Source organism: Odontesthes bonariensis, chromosome 4 (genome assembly GCF_027942865.1).
Source record: "Odontesthes bonariensis isolate fOdoBon6 chromosome 4, fOdoBon6.hap1, whole genome shotgun sequence".
Classification (NCBI taxonomy): domain Eukaryota; kingdom Metazoa; phylum Chordata; class Actinopteri; order Atheriniformes; family Atherinopsidae; genus Odontesthes; species Odontesthes bonariensis.
Window position 1 is genome coordinate 29,920,608 of NC_134509.1, and position 17,693 is coordinate 29,938,300.

At 39.1% G+C, this 17,693-nt stretch overlaps 1 protein-coding gene across 2 annotated transcripts; it reads left to right on the plus strand.

Annotated features, from left to right (window-relative positions):
- The first annotated feature begins 243 nt into the window (after positions 1–243).
- LOC142378904 (von Willebrand factor A domain-containing protein 7-like) lies at positions 244–17,374 on the plus strand. Of its 2 annotated transcripts, none has more exons than XM_075463880.1 (18): positions 244–393; positions 1,691–2,091; positions 2,332–2,527; positions 3,118–3,203; positions 3,285–3,378; positions 5,703–5,831; positions 5,919–6,105; positions 7,508–7,677; positions 7,762–7,874; positions 8,101–8,217; positions 8,360–8,563; positions 8,643–8,778; positions 8,910–9,062; positions 9,220–9,309; positions 9,546–9,659; positions 10,503–10,663; positions 11,814–12,137; positions 12,949–17,374. In XM_075463880.1, exons 2-18 carry the CDS (start codon positions 1,888–1,890, stop codon positions 13,717–13,719), a joined length of 3,249 nt encoding a protein of 1,082 aa, XP_075319995.1. In that variant the 5' UTR covers positions 244–393; positions 1,691–1,887; the 3' UTR covers positions 13,720–17,374. The 2 variants fall into 2 exon arrangements, with proteins under 2 accessions (XP_075319995.1, XP_075319996.1); XM_075463881.1 differs by having other exon boundaries at positions 8,360–8,509.
- The last annotated feature ends 319 nt before the right edge of the window (positions 17,375–17,693 follow it).

Consider the following 17,693-nt stretch of genomic DNA (forward strand, 5'->3'; position numbering starts at 1 on the left):
AATCTATGGGTAAATTCAGAACTAACAGGATATACTGATTTACTCCCCATGCTAACTAAACATACGTAAACTTCATATTTGTTTTAATGTGTTATTAATGTTTTAAAAAAGCACACTCATGTTCACACACTGACCTGTACGAAAGCAGTTTGCGTAAGACTTCCTTGATGGAATTTGTGATATGGCTTCTCAAGAAATTCAAAGGATGTGATGAAAACCAAATGAGTCACACAGACTGTGTCTTAAAATACACACTCGAGTGATGCGCTTTTCATTGCATGAGAAATCCCGTTGGACAGAGTTTCAGTCATTTTGCTCGAAGCTATAAACAGTAACACTCGAAAGGTTCCAACAGGTGAATAATACTGGATTGTGAAAGAGCAGAACACACAGGTAAGACATAAGAATAGTGGCGTTACATATTGTAACATTTGTGACCATTTTAGTTGTTTTGCTATATTGATTCCATAAAAAATGTTTAACTGGTATTGTATGTCTGTATATATCTTAAATATGTTTGATAAGTCAGTGTCTTTCATAGCAGGCTAAACATATATTTTCATTAACCTGAATAGCTTAGGAGCTGATGAGATGTTGTTGATCCAGTCAAGTCAAGTCTTTTATTGTCAGATACACAGAACAACAGAGTCGGACTGGGCACTGAAATTCTTAGGACAGGACAAAGTACAGCAGCTACCATAACAAGACATAACATGCCGTAACATGTCATGTCAAGTACTCTACCAAGAATATTTACAAGACAGTAACAATAGATAGATAAGCAATGTGGATACTACAATATACAATACATTTTAACGCTAATTACAAGAGCTATACTGAACATATAATACACATAATAGCCTATGCTAATCTAAGACCTATACTAACCTATAATATAAGGAAAAATAAAAAATACAATGTTGTGCAATATAGCAGGTTGCAGTGCAAACAGCAGTGGAGGTAGGCATGTGTAAAGTATAAAGTGTGTAAAGTATAAGTGTAAGGGTTGAGTGTGTAAGTGATGAGAGTGCAATATAGTCTATTTTGGAGCCTGATAGCCTTAGGATAGAAACTGTTCTCCAAAATCATCCAAAATCATTTTGAGTCAAAAAGAGCCATTGGGAAATTGCTAATTTAGTAATTACACAATTGTACAAGAAGAATCAGATATCAAGATAATTGAATTATTCTAGAATATATGGATGGCATAAGATTGACATTATCAACATAATTCCTGTTTGGAAGCCAAACTGCCCAAAATTTCAGAATTGACCCCAACAGAAATAACTATGTCCGTCCTTGTATGAACCCAACCCACATGTTGTTCAGGGGTCCCTTAGTTAGAATGAACAATTCTGATTACATTATGATATGCTTATTTTTTATTTTTTTAATTTCTCTTTTTCTTTCTTTTGTATGTACAAATAGTTACATACATTTTCTTTTTTATACATGTTCGAAAATAAAAATCTATCAATCAATCAATTAATATTTGACACAAAAATAACTACTGTGTCTATGTTATCCTTAACATATCAACAGCAAGTCAAACAAATTGGAATTTTGGAATTTTCTCAGAATGTCATGTAGCTCCAACACTTTATTTCACTGTTAAATTTAAAATCTAAGCAAACAGCATTTCATCCCTTTCTGCATGTTGTACTGATTTTGCTTTCTTCTATTTCCTCAGGTGTTTTTCCTTTTTTCCCGGTAACACCTACTTTGGATCTAGTTTGTTTTGCTCGACTACATTCAACTGTTTATGGTTGTTTAGTTGAAAACAGAGAGAGAGGGAATGTGAAGAGCAGAACACAGATGGGCAAATAGAGAGTTTAACAAAGGTTTTGACAGGTTTTGTAGCTATATCCAAAATCAACTTCCTCCATCATGACTGCCAGACAGACAGAAAAACTCTTGGTGGTAGTGGTGATCATGTCCTTGCTGAATCTCACCGACAGCTTTCAGTCGCTCAACTCTTTTGCTGTAAATTCCACTTCTCACCTTGACATTACACAAATGGCAGTCCTCCGAAAGACAGCTGAGATCTGCCGAGACATTGCTGCATCTGAGGGCCGAAACTTCAGCCTGAATGTGAGTTGAAAATTCACTCTGAAACAGGGAAGGGCGATGCATTAAGTATTCATTTGTCTGGTTGAAAATACCTTGAATATTTTGAAAGATGGAAAATATAAATAGGTAAATCAATTATACGTAAAAATTAAAAAAAAAATTCCAAGAGCAAGTGAACTGAAGTGAAGTAACGAGAGTGAATCGTGTTTACTTCCAACGTGCACCTGCTTATTTTTTTTTCATATTTTTTTTTTACTCCAGATTGACAACAGTTTGTCAGCTGATGCAGTGCAACGGGCTTGTTCTTCTGGAAATGCTTCCTCATCTCTCCTGTTCCAGAATTCCATTGGTCTGATGCAAAGATTCAATGCAATAGTGGATTTTGATTTTCAACAAAGCGAGGAGCACCATTTTTACAGTGAGACCTTTCTGAAAGGCCGGGAAGTCATCACAGCAGGTAGACATCATGGAGGGAAAAATGAAATAGATAATATATCATTTTATCATATACTGCATGTGTAAAATCTTGCTCCAGAAACGATTAGGACACTGTATAAAGCACAAATAAATGGGATGTGAACAGTCATTCAAATCATTCTAATCATAGCAAATAAAAACAATGTGTCAAATACTGAAGCTATAGAGCTGTAGAAGCCAGGATGTATACAATAGAGAATACAGATCCACAATGTTTAGCTGCTATATAGTATTTGTGCTATAATTTCTTCACATTTTCTGCACATTCTGGCAAATTCTAAGGGTTAGAGTCAAAGTTCAGTGCAAGGTCTCGTTACTTGATTCTAAATGGCATAAAATGACTTTCAACATCACCTGATGTGTTCTAATTTATTCACTATTTCATGACATTGACTGCCAAAAAAATGAGTTGCAAGTTGGAAAGTTGTAATTTTGGTTCTGTTGTTCTTGTATAAAGCATTTTGATCTCCATGATAGGTAGATATTGGTACCATTCATGGTCAAATGTCTTTACCTTTATATACTCTGTTTAATGCAGACTGGGTCTAACTGTTATATTTTGATATTGAGGTGTTGCTGTTGTGAAGTCCTCCATTCGCAGGGGGAATTTGGATAGTGCAAGAAGGGCTTTAGGACAGGTCTTTCACACTCTACAGGTGAGATTGGAGTGGGGTTAGGAAAACATAATTGTTAAGTCAGCTTTTTCGTCTTAAGTTGTTTTTTTCTTATTTACTTAGGACTTTTACAGCCACAGTAACTGGATAGAGCTTGGAAACAATGCTCCATACAATGTGTTAATCAGACCAGACCAACCTCTCAAAAACTTGGCAGGTAGGAAAGTCCCTTCCGTGTGTGACAAAATTCTTGTGATATGTGTAGCGAACTCAAGTGTGGATGTAAAAACATTGTAAACTCAATCTTTGGGTAAGGTTGGTTCAAAGACACAGATGGGGATTTCCACACCAGGAAGAGACAGACACCGCTGTTGGGGGACTCTCTCCCACCAGAGCTGTCCCATAACTTATATGGAAATCCTTAACGCCCTAATGTCAACCAGAGAAGCTTTCCCTGAACAAACAAAGGAACCCTTTATATGACAGTCAGGGGAGAATCAAAACCAAATGTTTCTTCCTCCTTATCTTGACATGTAAATCAAAGGTGACACCCATCTTCTTTTCTCTAGCAAGACAAGAAACAGACCTACCACACCTCCACCAACTATTTTCTTCAAATTCACTTTCAGCTGGATTTTGAAAATATATTAAATGCGTTTTATATCTTTGTACAGGTTCTTTAAGGATTTCAGTGATATCACAAGCTGCATTTTGATACCTTTCTCATGATTGTACTTGATATAATGAGAAAGAAATCATCATTTAGGAAAATTACTATCTTGCTATGGAGCCACATTGCCACATAGGATCTGTAGCACTGAGTAGTTAAACCTTAATTAATTCAGTAACCAGACATTTATATTGTGGCGATCTCAGGTAGAAACTTACAGGAATATATTCGGATAAGTGCCTTCTGAGGAAAGGCACTCCTTTGATGGCAGAAATGATATAAACACCAGTGCATCAAACAGTTTTAGAATGGGGAAGTGATGAAAATGGATACGACTCATGTTGCTATCCTGCATAGCAATCTAACTAAAAGGAACAAGAACAGAACAACAATGATTGCTAAACTGAACTAACACCAAGTTGAAGCATTTTAGAAGACAATTAAAGGCAATTATTGCACAACCTGCAAAGCAACATGGAAACTCCATTCATCCATTCCCCATTCCCCTAAAACATGAAGTAACTGTCGACCGATGTTCCCTGTTGTTTCTTTTTGTGCTCCATTATTAAACGCAGGAAGATAACATTGTTCAGTTTTTCATTCATATCCATCTGAATTTGAGGGGTATTCAAGGTCTACAACCGTAATCCGTATCATTTTAGTCAGAGTATGTTGTTTATTTCATGTCTTTACCTTTATAACTTAACAAGGTGTAGTGTTTTCAGAACCCTCTGAACAAATGTGTGTTAAGACAAAAGAATAGTGAAATTGAGTTTTCTTTATTTTATCAAACTCTTAACACTAGAATTAAAACTTCAACTTTAAATGCCCAGGCAAACACCTAAACGGTTTCAGGCATATTATTGGCTGAAAGTTGAGCCAAAGCCTGCATCATGCTCCGCCTTCGCGAGTCAAACTCGGAAAACCATCCATCCATTCATCCGTGTTCTATACCCGCTTAATCCAATTTAGGGTCGGGGGGGGGGGCTGTAGCCTATCCCAGCTGTCATTGGGCGAGAGGCGGGTTACACCCTGGACAGGTGGCCAGTCCATCACAGAGCCACGTAGAGACGACACACAACCATAAACGCTCACATTCACTCCTAGGGACAATTTAGAGTCACCAATTAACCTGACCTACATCTTTTTGGATGGTGGGAGGAAGCCGGAGTACCCGGAGAGAACCCACACATTCACGGGGAGAACATGCAAAAGTCCACACAGAAAGGCCCCAGCTGGGAAGGGAACCTCCACCCTCTTGCTGTGAGGCGACGGTGCTAACAACTCGGAAAAGCAGAATGAAGTAATAGAAAGATTTGCGTTTTTTTTGGGTTTTTTTCGCATGTCCCTATTTTTTATCTCGTCTCCATGTCTGTTTTTCGTTGGACGTTTTAACCTCCGCCGCTGCACAAGTTACCACATAGTAATAATTTTTCCTGCAAAGAAAGCCAGCATAAGCCTGTCAACTTTTTGTTAATATTTGGTCCTGGTGTGTTCACACCTTAGTGACTGGGCTAAGTGCCAACCAAAGTAAAGTCGGCCATCTTCTTCTCCCTTGTAGACGGTACGGTGGTGTCAAGAGGATTCACTGTTAAAATAATAAATGACTCCAAACTTGTTAATTCTTGACTAATATTAAGACCATTTCTCCATTCTCTTGCCCCTTTTCCAAACTATAAAGTGTTCCCTATACCGCCACACATAGTCCACGCATTTAAGGTTCATGGTTTTGGTTGCATCTTTCAATAAATAGTTAACATATATTTAACAAGTCGTTGAATGCTTCTTTACGTAATTTCGGTCAATTCAAACCAGAACTCATGAATGTATTTGTATGTTTATATTTATTCTATTTGATAAATTTGCTACAGAACCAAATACTTCGACATGTAGAAACTGTACAGGAGAGAACTGTAACGACAACCTCCTGCCTGATCTGCTGCAGCAGGGTCTTCTCACCTCAGGCTACTTCAACAGCACCTCCTCAGCAAAACCTTCAGGTAATTTTAAAAGTTGTTTTGCACTGCACCTTTCATATTTGAGACTATTTGTGGGTCATGAAATAAAAGGGTGCTCTCTGTTTTAAGGTAAATGCAGCCATGGGGGGTCGTTTGATCAGACCAGCAAGCAGGATCCAGTAGGGGGCATCAGTAAGGATGCCGTTGGGTCCAGCCATGGTTTTCTTCATCACAAAGCAGCCGAAATGGCTGTGGATGCCACTTTGGAGCTACTGGAGGACATCAGAATAGTGGCGGGAAACAGAATCTTTCTGAGGTATGAAATGCTTTTTATTTTTGTTGACCTCAGTGAGTTCATAAAAAATACCACAGATTGTACATATTTTGTTACATCGCTTGCAGATAAAAGTTGAAGCAGTTTTACAACAGTCACAAATTTTAATGATACATTTTGTAAAAATATGTGTGCTGTCTAATATTTAGATGAGGTTAGATCAAGCAGTTGGCAAAAGATGAAATACCATGCTTACAGTACTGACCACATTAAACAGTCGATGTCACCATGGACTAATGTCACATATCTTAACACCACATTAGACATTCCATTATTAGTCATCAAATAAGTTTAATTTTAATTGGCAATTGAATTAAAGCTTCCATCTACCCATTTTTTTCTGCTTATCCAATGGGGGTAACAGGAGAGTTAACCAGACATCCCTTTCCCCAACACACTTTCTAGCTCCTGCTGGGGGATCCCAGACACATTCCCAGACAAGAAGAGTTCTGACCCAAGGCCTCCTCACATTTGGGCGTGCCCAAAAAAATCTTTAAAGAGAGGCAACCAGGTGGCACCCTAATCAGATGCCCAAACCTCCGCAACTAACTCCTTTTGGTGCGAAGGAGTAGCAGCTCTAGTCCTAGCCCCCTCTTCTAGAAGAGACTAGAAGTGGATCTCTTGTGAATTTGATTTTTATTTTTTATTTCCACCTCACTGAAAGCTGAGATGCTCCTTGGGGTGCCTTGCCTGGGTATCCTCGGATATTCTGTGACAGGAGTTGAGAGAAAACATTAAGATCTGATTCAAGTAATGATTAATGTTGGACTTTTATACACAAAACATATCCATGCTCTTGATATGAAGATATGTCAATGTATCTAGAAAGCACCAGACTGAGAACAAAAAGCAATTCAAAATATTTCATGGCTGAAATTCTAAAAAAAGATGCACGTTTTTTTATGTAAGTGTACACAATATATATCTATTAAAAGAATAACAACCGCTTGGACTCACTTTATTCTAGTTTGACAGATATTCGGTCATTCAATCCAAATTCAACAGGTCAGGAGAAGTAACGCAGAAATGTGGTGTGTTGTTTTATTGTAGGGAAACAAAGATGGTTGGAGCTTCTCAGAGTGCTTTTACAAACTTCTCGGGATGTTACTTCACATTTCTGGTCTGCACTGATGAATCTGTTACCTTCCATGGCAGATTTTTTATTTTGTACTACAATTACTGAAGAAACAGAACAGTTTGTACAGTATATGTCAGATGTACTGTGGGGGAAAAAATGATTTTGTTTTGTAATTCACAAACACATTTCCTGTGCTGCTGCTGCTTAATTCTGAGCCATACAGCAATGTGATCATGAAAAGTAAACACTAAGGAAAGATGGATTATCTCAAGAAATTACATTTCTCTCTCCCTCTTGTTTCTGCAGATTGATGGGCGTTTTTCAGTCACCTGTGCTGTGTTTTGTCATTGACACCACAGGCACTATGGGAATTGACATTTTTTTTGCGAAAATGGTTGTCAATTCCATCATTGACAGCAAAAGAGGAACCCTACAGGAACCCTCTCTCTACATACTGGTACCTTTCAACGACCCAGGTCGATAATTTACTGGGAGGTATTACTGAGGAATAAATGCCATTTTTGATTGTAATTAATATTAGTTGTCTATTGAATGTACAGCTTTTGGTCCTGCGATTGTGACAACCAATGCAGATGAATTCAAAGACAGCATGAACAAGCTGACTGCAAGCGGAGGAGGAGACATCCCAGAGATGAGCTTGTCTGGACTGCAGGTGTTAAGAAGATATTTATTTATTAAATTCTAATTTGATTTTGGCAACAAAAAAAAAAAAACAAGAACCTACAATATAAAGATATTGTGATGAAACTGTTCCACCTATTGTCCAAAAAAGTCTAATTGAGAAATTACATGACATGTCACTTTTCTTGGGTATATTGTATTACTCGATGCTAATTTTTATAAATACAGTTTTTTCCTGTCTTGTCTATGCTTAACAGCTTGCCCTTACAGCAGCACCCCCATCCTCTGAGATCTTTGTCTTCACCGATGCTCCAGCGAAAGATTCCCAGTTGAAAAATACCATCATTGGTCTTATAGAGAGCACCAAGTCTGTGGTATGAGTTGGTTTTTAACCACCTTTGCTCTTGATCTCTATAAATCCCATGAAGAAATGATACAATTACTTGTGCTGTACACTATATCATGAGTCTATTTCTAAAGTTGTTTTTATTTATTTTTTTGCTGTTACACTTTTAGGTTACTTTCATGTTGACAGATGTTACAGCCAGACGTCGCAGGCGCAGGAGCTCTCATGGTGTGTTTCGGCGTGCATTGACTCAGTCAGATGCACAGCTGTACCAAGATCTAGCTCAAGCCTCTGGAGGTCAGACCATTGAGGTCACCAAGGTAGAACTCCTTTTGGCTACAAGAATTATAGAGGATTCATCAGCCGGTGCTGTGGTACGACCCTAAACTAGAAAAAAGTATCTGGCTAAAGATGGTGCTGTAAATTTAAACTTTGTCCTCCTTCCTCTTTCAGGTGACCGTTTTTCAGGCCGTCCAGAACCCTGGAAGGCCCGATAATTTCACTTTTACGGTTGATGGCTTATTAAAGAATATCATTGTTTACATCACAGGAGCCTCATCTCTTACCTTCAGTCTTAACAGTTCCCAAGGTGGTTGTTGTCACTGTTTATTACTGTTTTTACTTTCTTTATCAGGTGTTGACATCCTGCATCTACACCAGCTAACAATATCTTTAGACTGGTTTGGGCTGGAAGACATGTAACATTTCTCTGTCCTCCAGGCTTAACTCAGAGTTCCAGCCAGTCCAGCGGTCCTTTGTTCTCCCTCATTACAGTAGGAAACCTGCGTCGTTTAAAACTCAACACAGAAAACCAAACAGGATTGTGGCAAATCAGCGTTGGCTCAAATAACCCCTACTCAGTTAAGGTCATAGGTCAGTGGTATGATGAACATTTAGCCACCAAGTTTTCATTTCTGTTTACAGTTTACAGTTATTATCTTTCTAATGCTACACACTACACATCATCAATATCTATGGTTCATGTGTGTGTGTGTGTGTGTGTGTGTGTGTGTGTGTGTGTGTTTGTCAGGTCAAAGTCCTTTGGACTTTATTTTTTACTTTGTGGAAGAGCGTGAAGGAGTCCATGGGAACAATATAAAGGAGGGACGTATACTTGCCGGTTAGACCATTTATAATTATAGAACTTCATCATTTTAGTTCGTACAGTACACTACTTGTCTTTTATTCACAACAATCTCAATGCCAACTTTGTCAACTTGTTATTGTCATCTGTATTTTAGATCTCTGAATAATTATAATAGCTCTAAACACAATGATCTACCTAAACCTAAACTACTTACTGTACTTGATTATGTTGTCATCTAATCTACCTTTTGCTCATGTTACAACTTTCAGGTGGTAATGTCAGCGCCTTGGTCTTTTTGACAGACAGTAACACAGTGAGGGTCACAGAAGTCATTCTTTTTGACAGCTCAGGACCAACAGAGGTCAAAGGATCACTGAAGGCATGTCACATGTTACACTTGGTAATCTGTGAGGTCTTTGCAGCTATTGTCCTTTTAGAGTATACATTTCCACATCAATGTTTTATATTTTACATTCACACATAGAGATTTTCTGTTGGTTGCAGCTGTTACTGTGTTTTGGCAGCTGGTTTTCAATTCTTAAATACTAGAATGCCCATGAATAGAAAGACTAAAACTAGAGATAGCATCTGGGTTTGTGGGAACCACAAGTACTGAGTTCAGTAGGTTGGCATTTTATATGTTTTAACACATACATGCAGTTTCTACATGCCTCCTTTACCTATTCTACACTTCTTTTTCTTTTTTTACTTATGGGACTCATGTACAAAATCCTTTTTTTCCTCTCTTTTCAGATTGTTTCTTTGGTTTTACATATGAACCAAAGCCTCCTGGTTAAAGGGATAGTTCGCCTCTTTTGAAATGAAGCTGTATGACATCCCATATTAGCAATATCATTTATGAACATTTTCTTACCCCCCGCTGCGTCCTGTGAGCCGAGTTCACAGGACTCTGGGATGTCATACAGCTTCATGTCAAAAGAGGCGAACTATCCCTTTAACCTTAGATAATAAAATACCTGGTTAAGGTGAGGAAAAAAATAGCTGGCCAGCTAAATCACCAGAAAATAAGGTAGTGAGACACAGTGTGTGTGCTTTTAAGAAATTTTATCTAATATATTTCTGGTTTCCAAAAACAGAAAATGACAACATACTTTCATAGATGCAGGCATAGAATTTTATTTTGGCAAAATCTTGTAATTGAAATTGGTTGTTGTTGTTTAATGACGTGACAATACAAGAATATCTTTCTTTTCCTATTCAGTCAGTGGGAAGAGGCATTTACCAGGCGGATTTTACTGGAATACCTGGAGGTGTTTTTGTACTTCGACTCAAAGGGGAGGAGAGCAGCTCCACATCCAGGTCCACACCAAACACATTCCAGAGACAGTCCACCCTAAAGATCACGACCTCCACCATCTTTATCACTGTGAGAACTTTCACTATATATATATATATACATATATATTTATATATATGTATATATTTATATGTGTGTGTGTATATATTAAACCTGAAAATAATTAACATTTTGACCATTTTACAACAATCATGGAATGACGATGAATATAAATAAATATAAATAATCATAAATATAAACCCAGTTACCAAAATGTTGACAGTTTTTAAAATGGAAATGAGACAAAGTTTTGCTTTTGATTTAAATGTTTCCAGAGGGTAGCCAGGTCTTGACAGCAGCCTATTTGTATTACAGAGCCTTGTGATCGTAATATATATGAAATATGGTTTGGCATTATCTTGCCAAAATAAGCAAAGCTGTCCAAACCAAACTAAAAGCATCCTATTTCATCAGCATTCAGATACAGCTGAAAGACACAATTCAGGATCAGTTTCCAGACAAGTTCCTAACTTAAAGATATTTCTCTGTACTTTTTGTTGAGGCAGATCCTGCTGCATTTTTTAAATAAGATTTTGTTTCTTATGTATTAGCATTTAGAAGTATCTTTCCTGATCAACCAAGTGTAGAATATTTTCATAATACCTGTGGGTTTTTTTTTTAAATGCAGTGCTTTATTTCACAATGCCAATAAAGTGAGTAACTTACTTCAGAGTGTTATTGAGTACACACTCTCAGTCTTTCAAAATGTTATCAATTTTCTATATTAACATCCTGGAGACTCTGCCTCTCAGGGATGCTTTTTTATATATATCCAATCATGCTGACCAGTTGCCACCTAACTTACTTAAATCTCCAACATTTTAACAGGTGTTTCGAAAACTCAACTTTTCCTGTTTACTATTGCTCTTGTCCCATTCTTTTTTGCTGACATCAGATTCAAAATGAGCAAATCTAACAATATTCTGTTTGTGTACCATGCCTAGTCAAATATAACATTTTCCAATCATGCTATTCTTTTTTTTATCTGAAATTTCTTTTTTCAGCATCACAGGTTTTTGGAAATTAGCTCTTACAAATGGGATACCTTTCCACACTCCCATACAATGTAAACACATATAAACATCTGTTAACATAATGACATACTAATATTTATCTGGGATAACCTCCTCTTTCACTTTTACTCTCCCTACTCCCTACTCTGTTTTCTTTGCTTTTCCAGGCCAAAAGCAGTGCTACCAGTATAGAGGCCAACTCCAGCGTCTCCGTCCCTTTCACGGTCGCCATAACCACCAACGGAGTTGTTAACGACTCTGCAGCTGGGACGTTCACTGTTCGAGCCAACAACGACCGCGGCTATGCTTCCACTTCTCCGAACACTGTCACTATTGAAGCAGGCAGTGGAGGTACAGCTAACGGCACTGTGACCTTGACAGTTCCAGCCAACGCTGCATCTGGAACAGATGTGACCCTCACCATTGAGGCACAGGATGCAGCTGCCACTGACATCAACTATACTGTCCTCAGGTTTTCTGTGATTGAAAGGGTAAGAAAAATGGCTTGAGAGGTGGTTTTGTAAAAATTTAAATAATATTTTTTATGCCAAGCATTACTTTGCTTGAAAATATTACAATTGATTTTGTTGTGATAACAATGATCTAATTCACAATGTACACACATACATCCATCCATACATCCATTTTCATCCGCTTATCCAAGGCTGGGTCACGGAGGCAACAGGTCCAGGAGAAAAATAATATACATATAAAAGAAAAATTACACCTTTTCAGTTATACGACTTTACATATCAGAACATGATAAAAAGAAACATCTGGTCCTTACGAGGTCTAATAAGTGCAACCTAAGAACAACAACATTATTTAACAAAAACTAAATCAAAACGGAGAAGTGTCTGAAAAACTCTGCCTGTTTGATGCACCTGAATCTAAAACTGCATCTATAAATAGTAGAGCAATTTCAGCACAATATTCCTAAAAAAAAATTGCATTGACTTTGAATATTCCGTCATCTGTAGCACATAATATCATAGAAAAAAATTCAAAGACTCTGTAACCAAAAATGAAGAAAGGCACTAAAATAAGGCATGATTCTTATTAATCTATGTTTCCATCCAGATGTCATCTTTTACAGGAAAGGCTTTGCATATTTCAGCAAGGCAATGCTAAGCTGCTTATTGCATTGGTAACAACAACATGGCATCATAGAAAAAATCAGTGTGCTGGACTGGCCTGTCTGACTTATTACTGTATTTGTACTACGCCCAGCCACCGTTTTCTTGCTTCACATCTACCATAGATCAAACCTGCACATTCCCATTCTTCATTTTTTGTCTCCAGGTGACAGATATAGCCAGTCCAGTGTGCCAGGAAGTCAGCATATCACCAATCTGTCCCTCCTCTTCATCCCTCTGTGCTTCCTCCCAATGGGAATTCATTGCTAATTTCACTGATGGCATCAGTGGAACAGGCATTGAGAGCATCTCCATTAGCCAAGGAAACGGTACTCTGAATGAAATAAAAATGGTTGGAGCAGGGGGCGAGAGCATTACAAGGGTCACCTACAGCGCTTCCTGCTGCTTTCTGAATGTGGAGCTTGTTGCTGTGGACAGAGTGGGAAATGTGGGGAGATGTGTGGGACAAGTGAGACAATCTACTACAGCAGCCCCTGTCACCACAACCGTCACTACAGCAGCCCCTGCCACCACAACCGTCACTACAGCAGCCCCTGCCACCACAACCGTCACTACAGCAGCCCCTGCCACCACAGCCGTCACTACAGCAGCCCCTGTCACCACAGCCGTCACTACAGCAGCCCCTGTCACCACAGCCGTCAATACAGCAGCCCCTGCCACCACAGTCGTAGCTACAGCAGCCCCTGCCACCACCGCCAAAGCTACAGCAGCCCCTGCTACCACAGCTGTAGCTACAGCAGCCCCTGCCACCATAGCCATCACTACAATAGCCCCTGTCACCACAACCGTCACAACAGCAGCCTCCGTCACTACAGCTGTTTCTACAGCAGCCCCTGCCAGCACAGCCGTAGCTACAGCAGCCTCTGTCATTTCAGCCATTACTACCACTATTTTACTTCATTTGGTCTACTTTTAGTGCTTTCTTTCAACAATATACAATCCAGTAACAATGTGGGCTTGATCGATCCACAGCCCTAACTAAATTTCTACAATGATATCATTTATTTTTAAGAATTATAACAATAATACTTTACCGACATGATTCTGCAATATGTATGATTTTTAATTTATAAATCAAAAGATGCATTATACAGACCGTCATGATACATTAGTTGAATTATTAAATCATGTGTTGATTTTGTGTTTACTCACTGTCATCAAGCTGTGACATGTGTTTCATGTAATCACATCTATTTTTTACTTAAAATTACCCTGGGACTAAATACAAAATAAAAAATCACCTTGATAGAACTCTGAAACAGTAGTCAATATAGTAGTGGGGAGATGTGTGAGACATAAAAGAATCAGTACCAAGGAAAGTCCTATGGGTTTTTATGAGGTCAAGAAGCCTTTCTGTGTTTATACAACAGTTTTATGGAGTAGAGGAGTAGATACGGCTGATCAAAGAATGAGAACCTATCTCTCTGAGCTTCATTGCTCACATCATCCACTGCAGGGTTACTCCTGGTCCACACAAGCCTTTGAAGTCTGACTGCAGGACATTGTGACATGCCTAGTTGAGGGCTATGCTAAGGAAGGAAAGCCTTCCAAGCAGGGTGGAGAAAAAAGTGTCAAATCTCCAATAAAGCTGCTCTCATTCACATATTCTTTTGTAATTTTGTCAGGTGGCTAAACATGAGAAGTTGTGACTGAATGTAATACAAAGTGTCAACTTTCTTGAAGCATTTCTAGACTGTCAAGTAAAATCCAGATTTTATGACCACATGATGGCTGCACAGTGGTGTGGTGGTTAGCACCGTCGCCTCACAGCAAGAAGGTTCCAGATTCAACTCCTGGCTGGAGCCTTTCTGTGTGGAGTTTGCATGTTCTCCCCGTGTATGCGTGGGTTCTCTCCAGGTACTCCGTCTTCCTCCCACCGTCCAAAAACATAAACGTTAGGATAATTGGTGTCTCTAAATTCTCCCTAGGAGTGAGTGTGAGCATGTATGGTTGTTTGTCTGGTTCGTCTCTGTGTGGCCCTGTGATGGACTGGCAGCCTGTCCAGGGTGTACCCGCCTCCTGCCCATTGACTGCTGGGATAGGCTCCAGCCCCCCCGCAACCCGACCGATGGATTCAGCGGTATAGAAAATGGATGGATGGATGGATGATTGGTGATTCTTTCATCTGAGAAAATTCACTATTAAAATAACCGGAGAACTTATGTGCAGTGAATTCAGCACTATTTACATGTATGTTGATCTACCACAAAGAAAGTTGGAAGTGGCAGAATGTTGTGAACATTGAGTCCACAGTGTTGTGGTGTTGGACATACTCGATTTCGCTTCCAAATATGTAAACAGATACAATGATGGTGGTCTAATTAAATGGCCCAGTCGAGCTGTAACCATAGCTCTACTCAACTGTGCAAGTATCCATGCTGAATGCATATTAACCAAGAAATTGAACACATGTAACTTCAATAATGGGCTGCACCGTAGTGTGGTGGTTAGCACCGTTGCCTCAAAACAGGATTCAATTCCCAGCTATGACCCCTCTGTGTAGAGTTTGCATGTTCTCCCTATCTATGTGTTATCCTTATCTATGCTTCCTCCCACTGTCCAACATGCATGTTAGGTTAATTGGTGATTCTAAATTGTCCCTAAGAGTAAATGTGAGCGTGCATGGTTGTGTGTCTTGTTTGTTTCTGTGTCCCTGTGATGGACTGGCAACCTATCCAGTGAGTAGCCTGCCTCTTGCCCTATGATAGATAAACAAGCTCAAGTGCGAATGAACTTAAGGTACAAGAACTAAAAATCAGAACCAAGAGCACTGGATTTCTTAATAACTGACAGAGGACATGAACACACAATGACCTGACAGAAAACCAGGCAGACTTTTATTAGAACAACAATTGAGAACTAATTGGAAACAGAAACTAGGGGCCCGTTGCACAAAACTAGGATAAGGGATTAAGCCGGGATATGTTGGCTATCCTGGATCAACTTATCCGTGATCCAGTTGCACAAAAGTGGGATAGAGGGAAGTGGGATATGTTCAGACGTAAGTTACCATGGAGATTTATTCTGTGAAGCTAGCCTGCTCCAGACCAGGCTAAGTTCCAGGATCTATTTAATCTCATTCCTTATCTCAGTCAGTGGTCGCCACAATTGGAAACCAATATTTATTCCACTGCCTAGAACATATTGTTAAAACATTTAACTATACCCACTATCATTATTGAAACATTTCTGATCATTAATTACAATCATTTTACATAACTGATGATTTTAGATGAACCACTAGATAATTTAGTTTCCCACAGACTACACATAAAGTACATCACCATATAAATATAACTACACATTAGAGAGTACCATGATGTTCCTTTATTGAACAAGAATGAATCAAATCAAGTAAACCATCAGCTCCTTTCAAAACTGAAGTCACACAGTGCTCTACAAGACAAAAAGCACAGAATCAAAGCATGCAGTTTGAGACAAACTGTTTGTAAAAATGGCCTATACAAATAAAATTGCCTTGCCTATACAGCACAAAAACCTAACAAAAATTCATCTGCCATTGCAGGCCCAACTTAAATCAACATGCATATTAATTAAAATAATTTAACACATATTAGTCTCTGACCAGCCGACCACAGTCGTCATCCAGGAAGATGGCAGGAATGTCCCAGTCTATGAGAGCTGGCACTCTGGGGGCCCTCTCCTTTCTCAGGCAGGCCACATTGTGGAGGACAGCACAGGCCACAATGATATCACATGCCCTGTCTGGGCTGACTCTCAGGTGGTTCAGACACTGAGAGCGTGCCTTCAGTAGGCCAAATGTCATTCTACCCTTGTTCTGGCATGGGCATGGTTGTATGCCAGTTGTGCCTCCAGAGGGTCTGCAAATGGAGTGAGCAGAAAAGGCTGGCAGGCGTACCCTCTGTCACCCAGCAATACACCCAGGAATTCACCTGTGAATACAAAATGTTACCATCACAACCTCATAAGTAGTGACAGTCTTAACACAGCCATGATGTTAAAAGTGGTTATCAATAGAGGTTCTGTGGCTCACCTTGTGATGGGCACCGATAGATCTCTGAGTTCCGAAACACTCGGTAGTCGTGGACCGAGCCGGGCCACTTTGCCACAACATTACTGATCAAATAGTCAGCATTGCAGACCATCTGAAATGATAAGATGTTAAACCAATTAATGCACATCACAGGCAATGTACAGTGTTCATTAATTAACTTTATCAAAAGTCATGTTCACCTGTACATTGATGCTGTGGAAGTTTTTCCTGTTCACAAAATCCCCCTCATGGCCACCTGAGGGGGATCTTATTTTGATGTGTCTGCACCAATGACATTGGGTAAACCTGTAATACGATGCAATGAGTATCTTACTCTGAATGTTAACATTGTAATTGTAACTGTAATTTTTTTTTTTTAATCTTCTTACCTGCAATCCTATAGAACTCCTCCTTGATGTCACAGAGTCTTCTATGCCCAGGGAAGGAGATGAAGATGCTTGCAAGTCCATTAATTGTGTTTTTTTTTCTTCACTGCTAAAACAGTACAGGCAATGTGTGGGCAGGCACATTCTTAATAAAAAGTTGCTGCCATGTCCATTTTGGTTGCTTGCTTGCGCTTGACTCAGAGCGCGGATCTCGAAAACACATGAGAACCACATGTGTACACATGTGTACACCAAACTCACTACACACTTCACTGGTCACCTACAGATTACACTACAACTCTTGCTTTGAAAAAAAAATCATTTTTCATCATTTCTGGGAATTTTCCTTAGAAATATTAATCAATAACTTCATGATGATACAGTACTGTGTCACCAAACTCACTACACATGTCACTTGTCTCCTACAGATTACACTACAACACCTGGTTTGCAAGAAATTCATTTTCCACAGTTTGGGGGAATATAAGG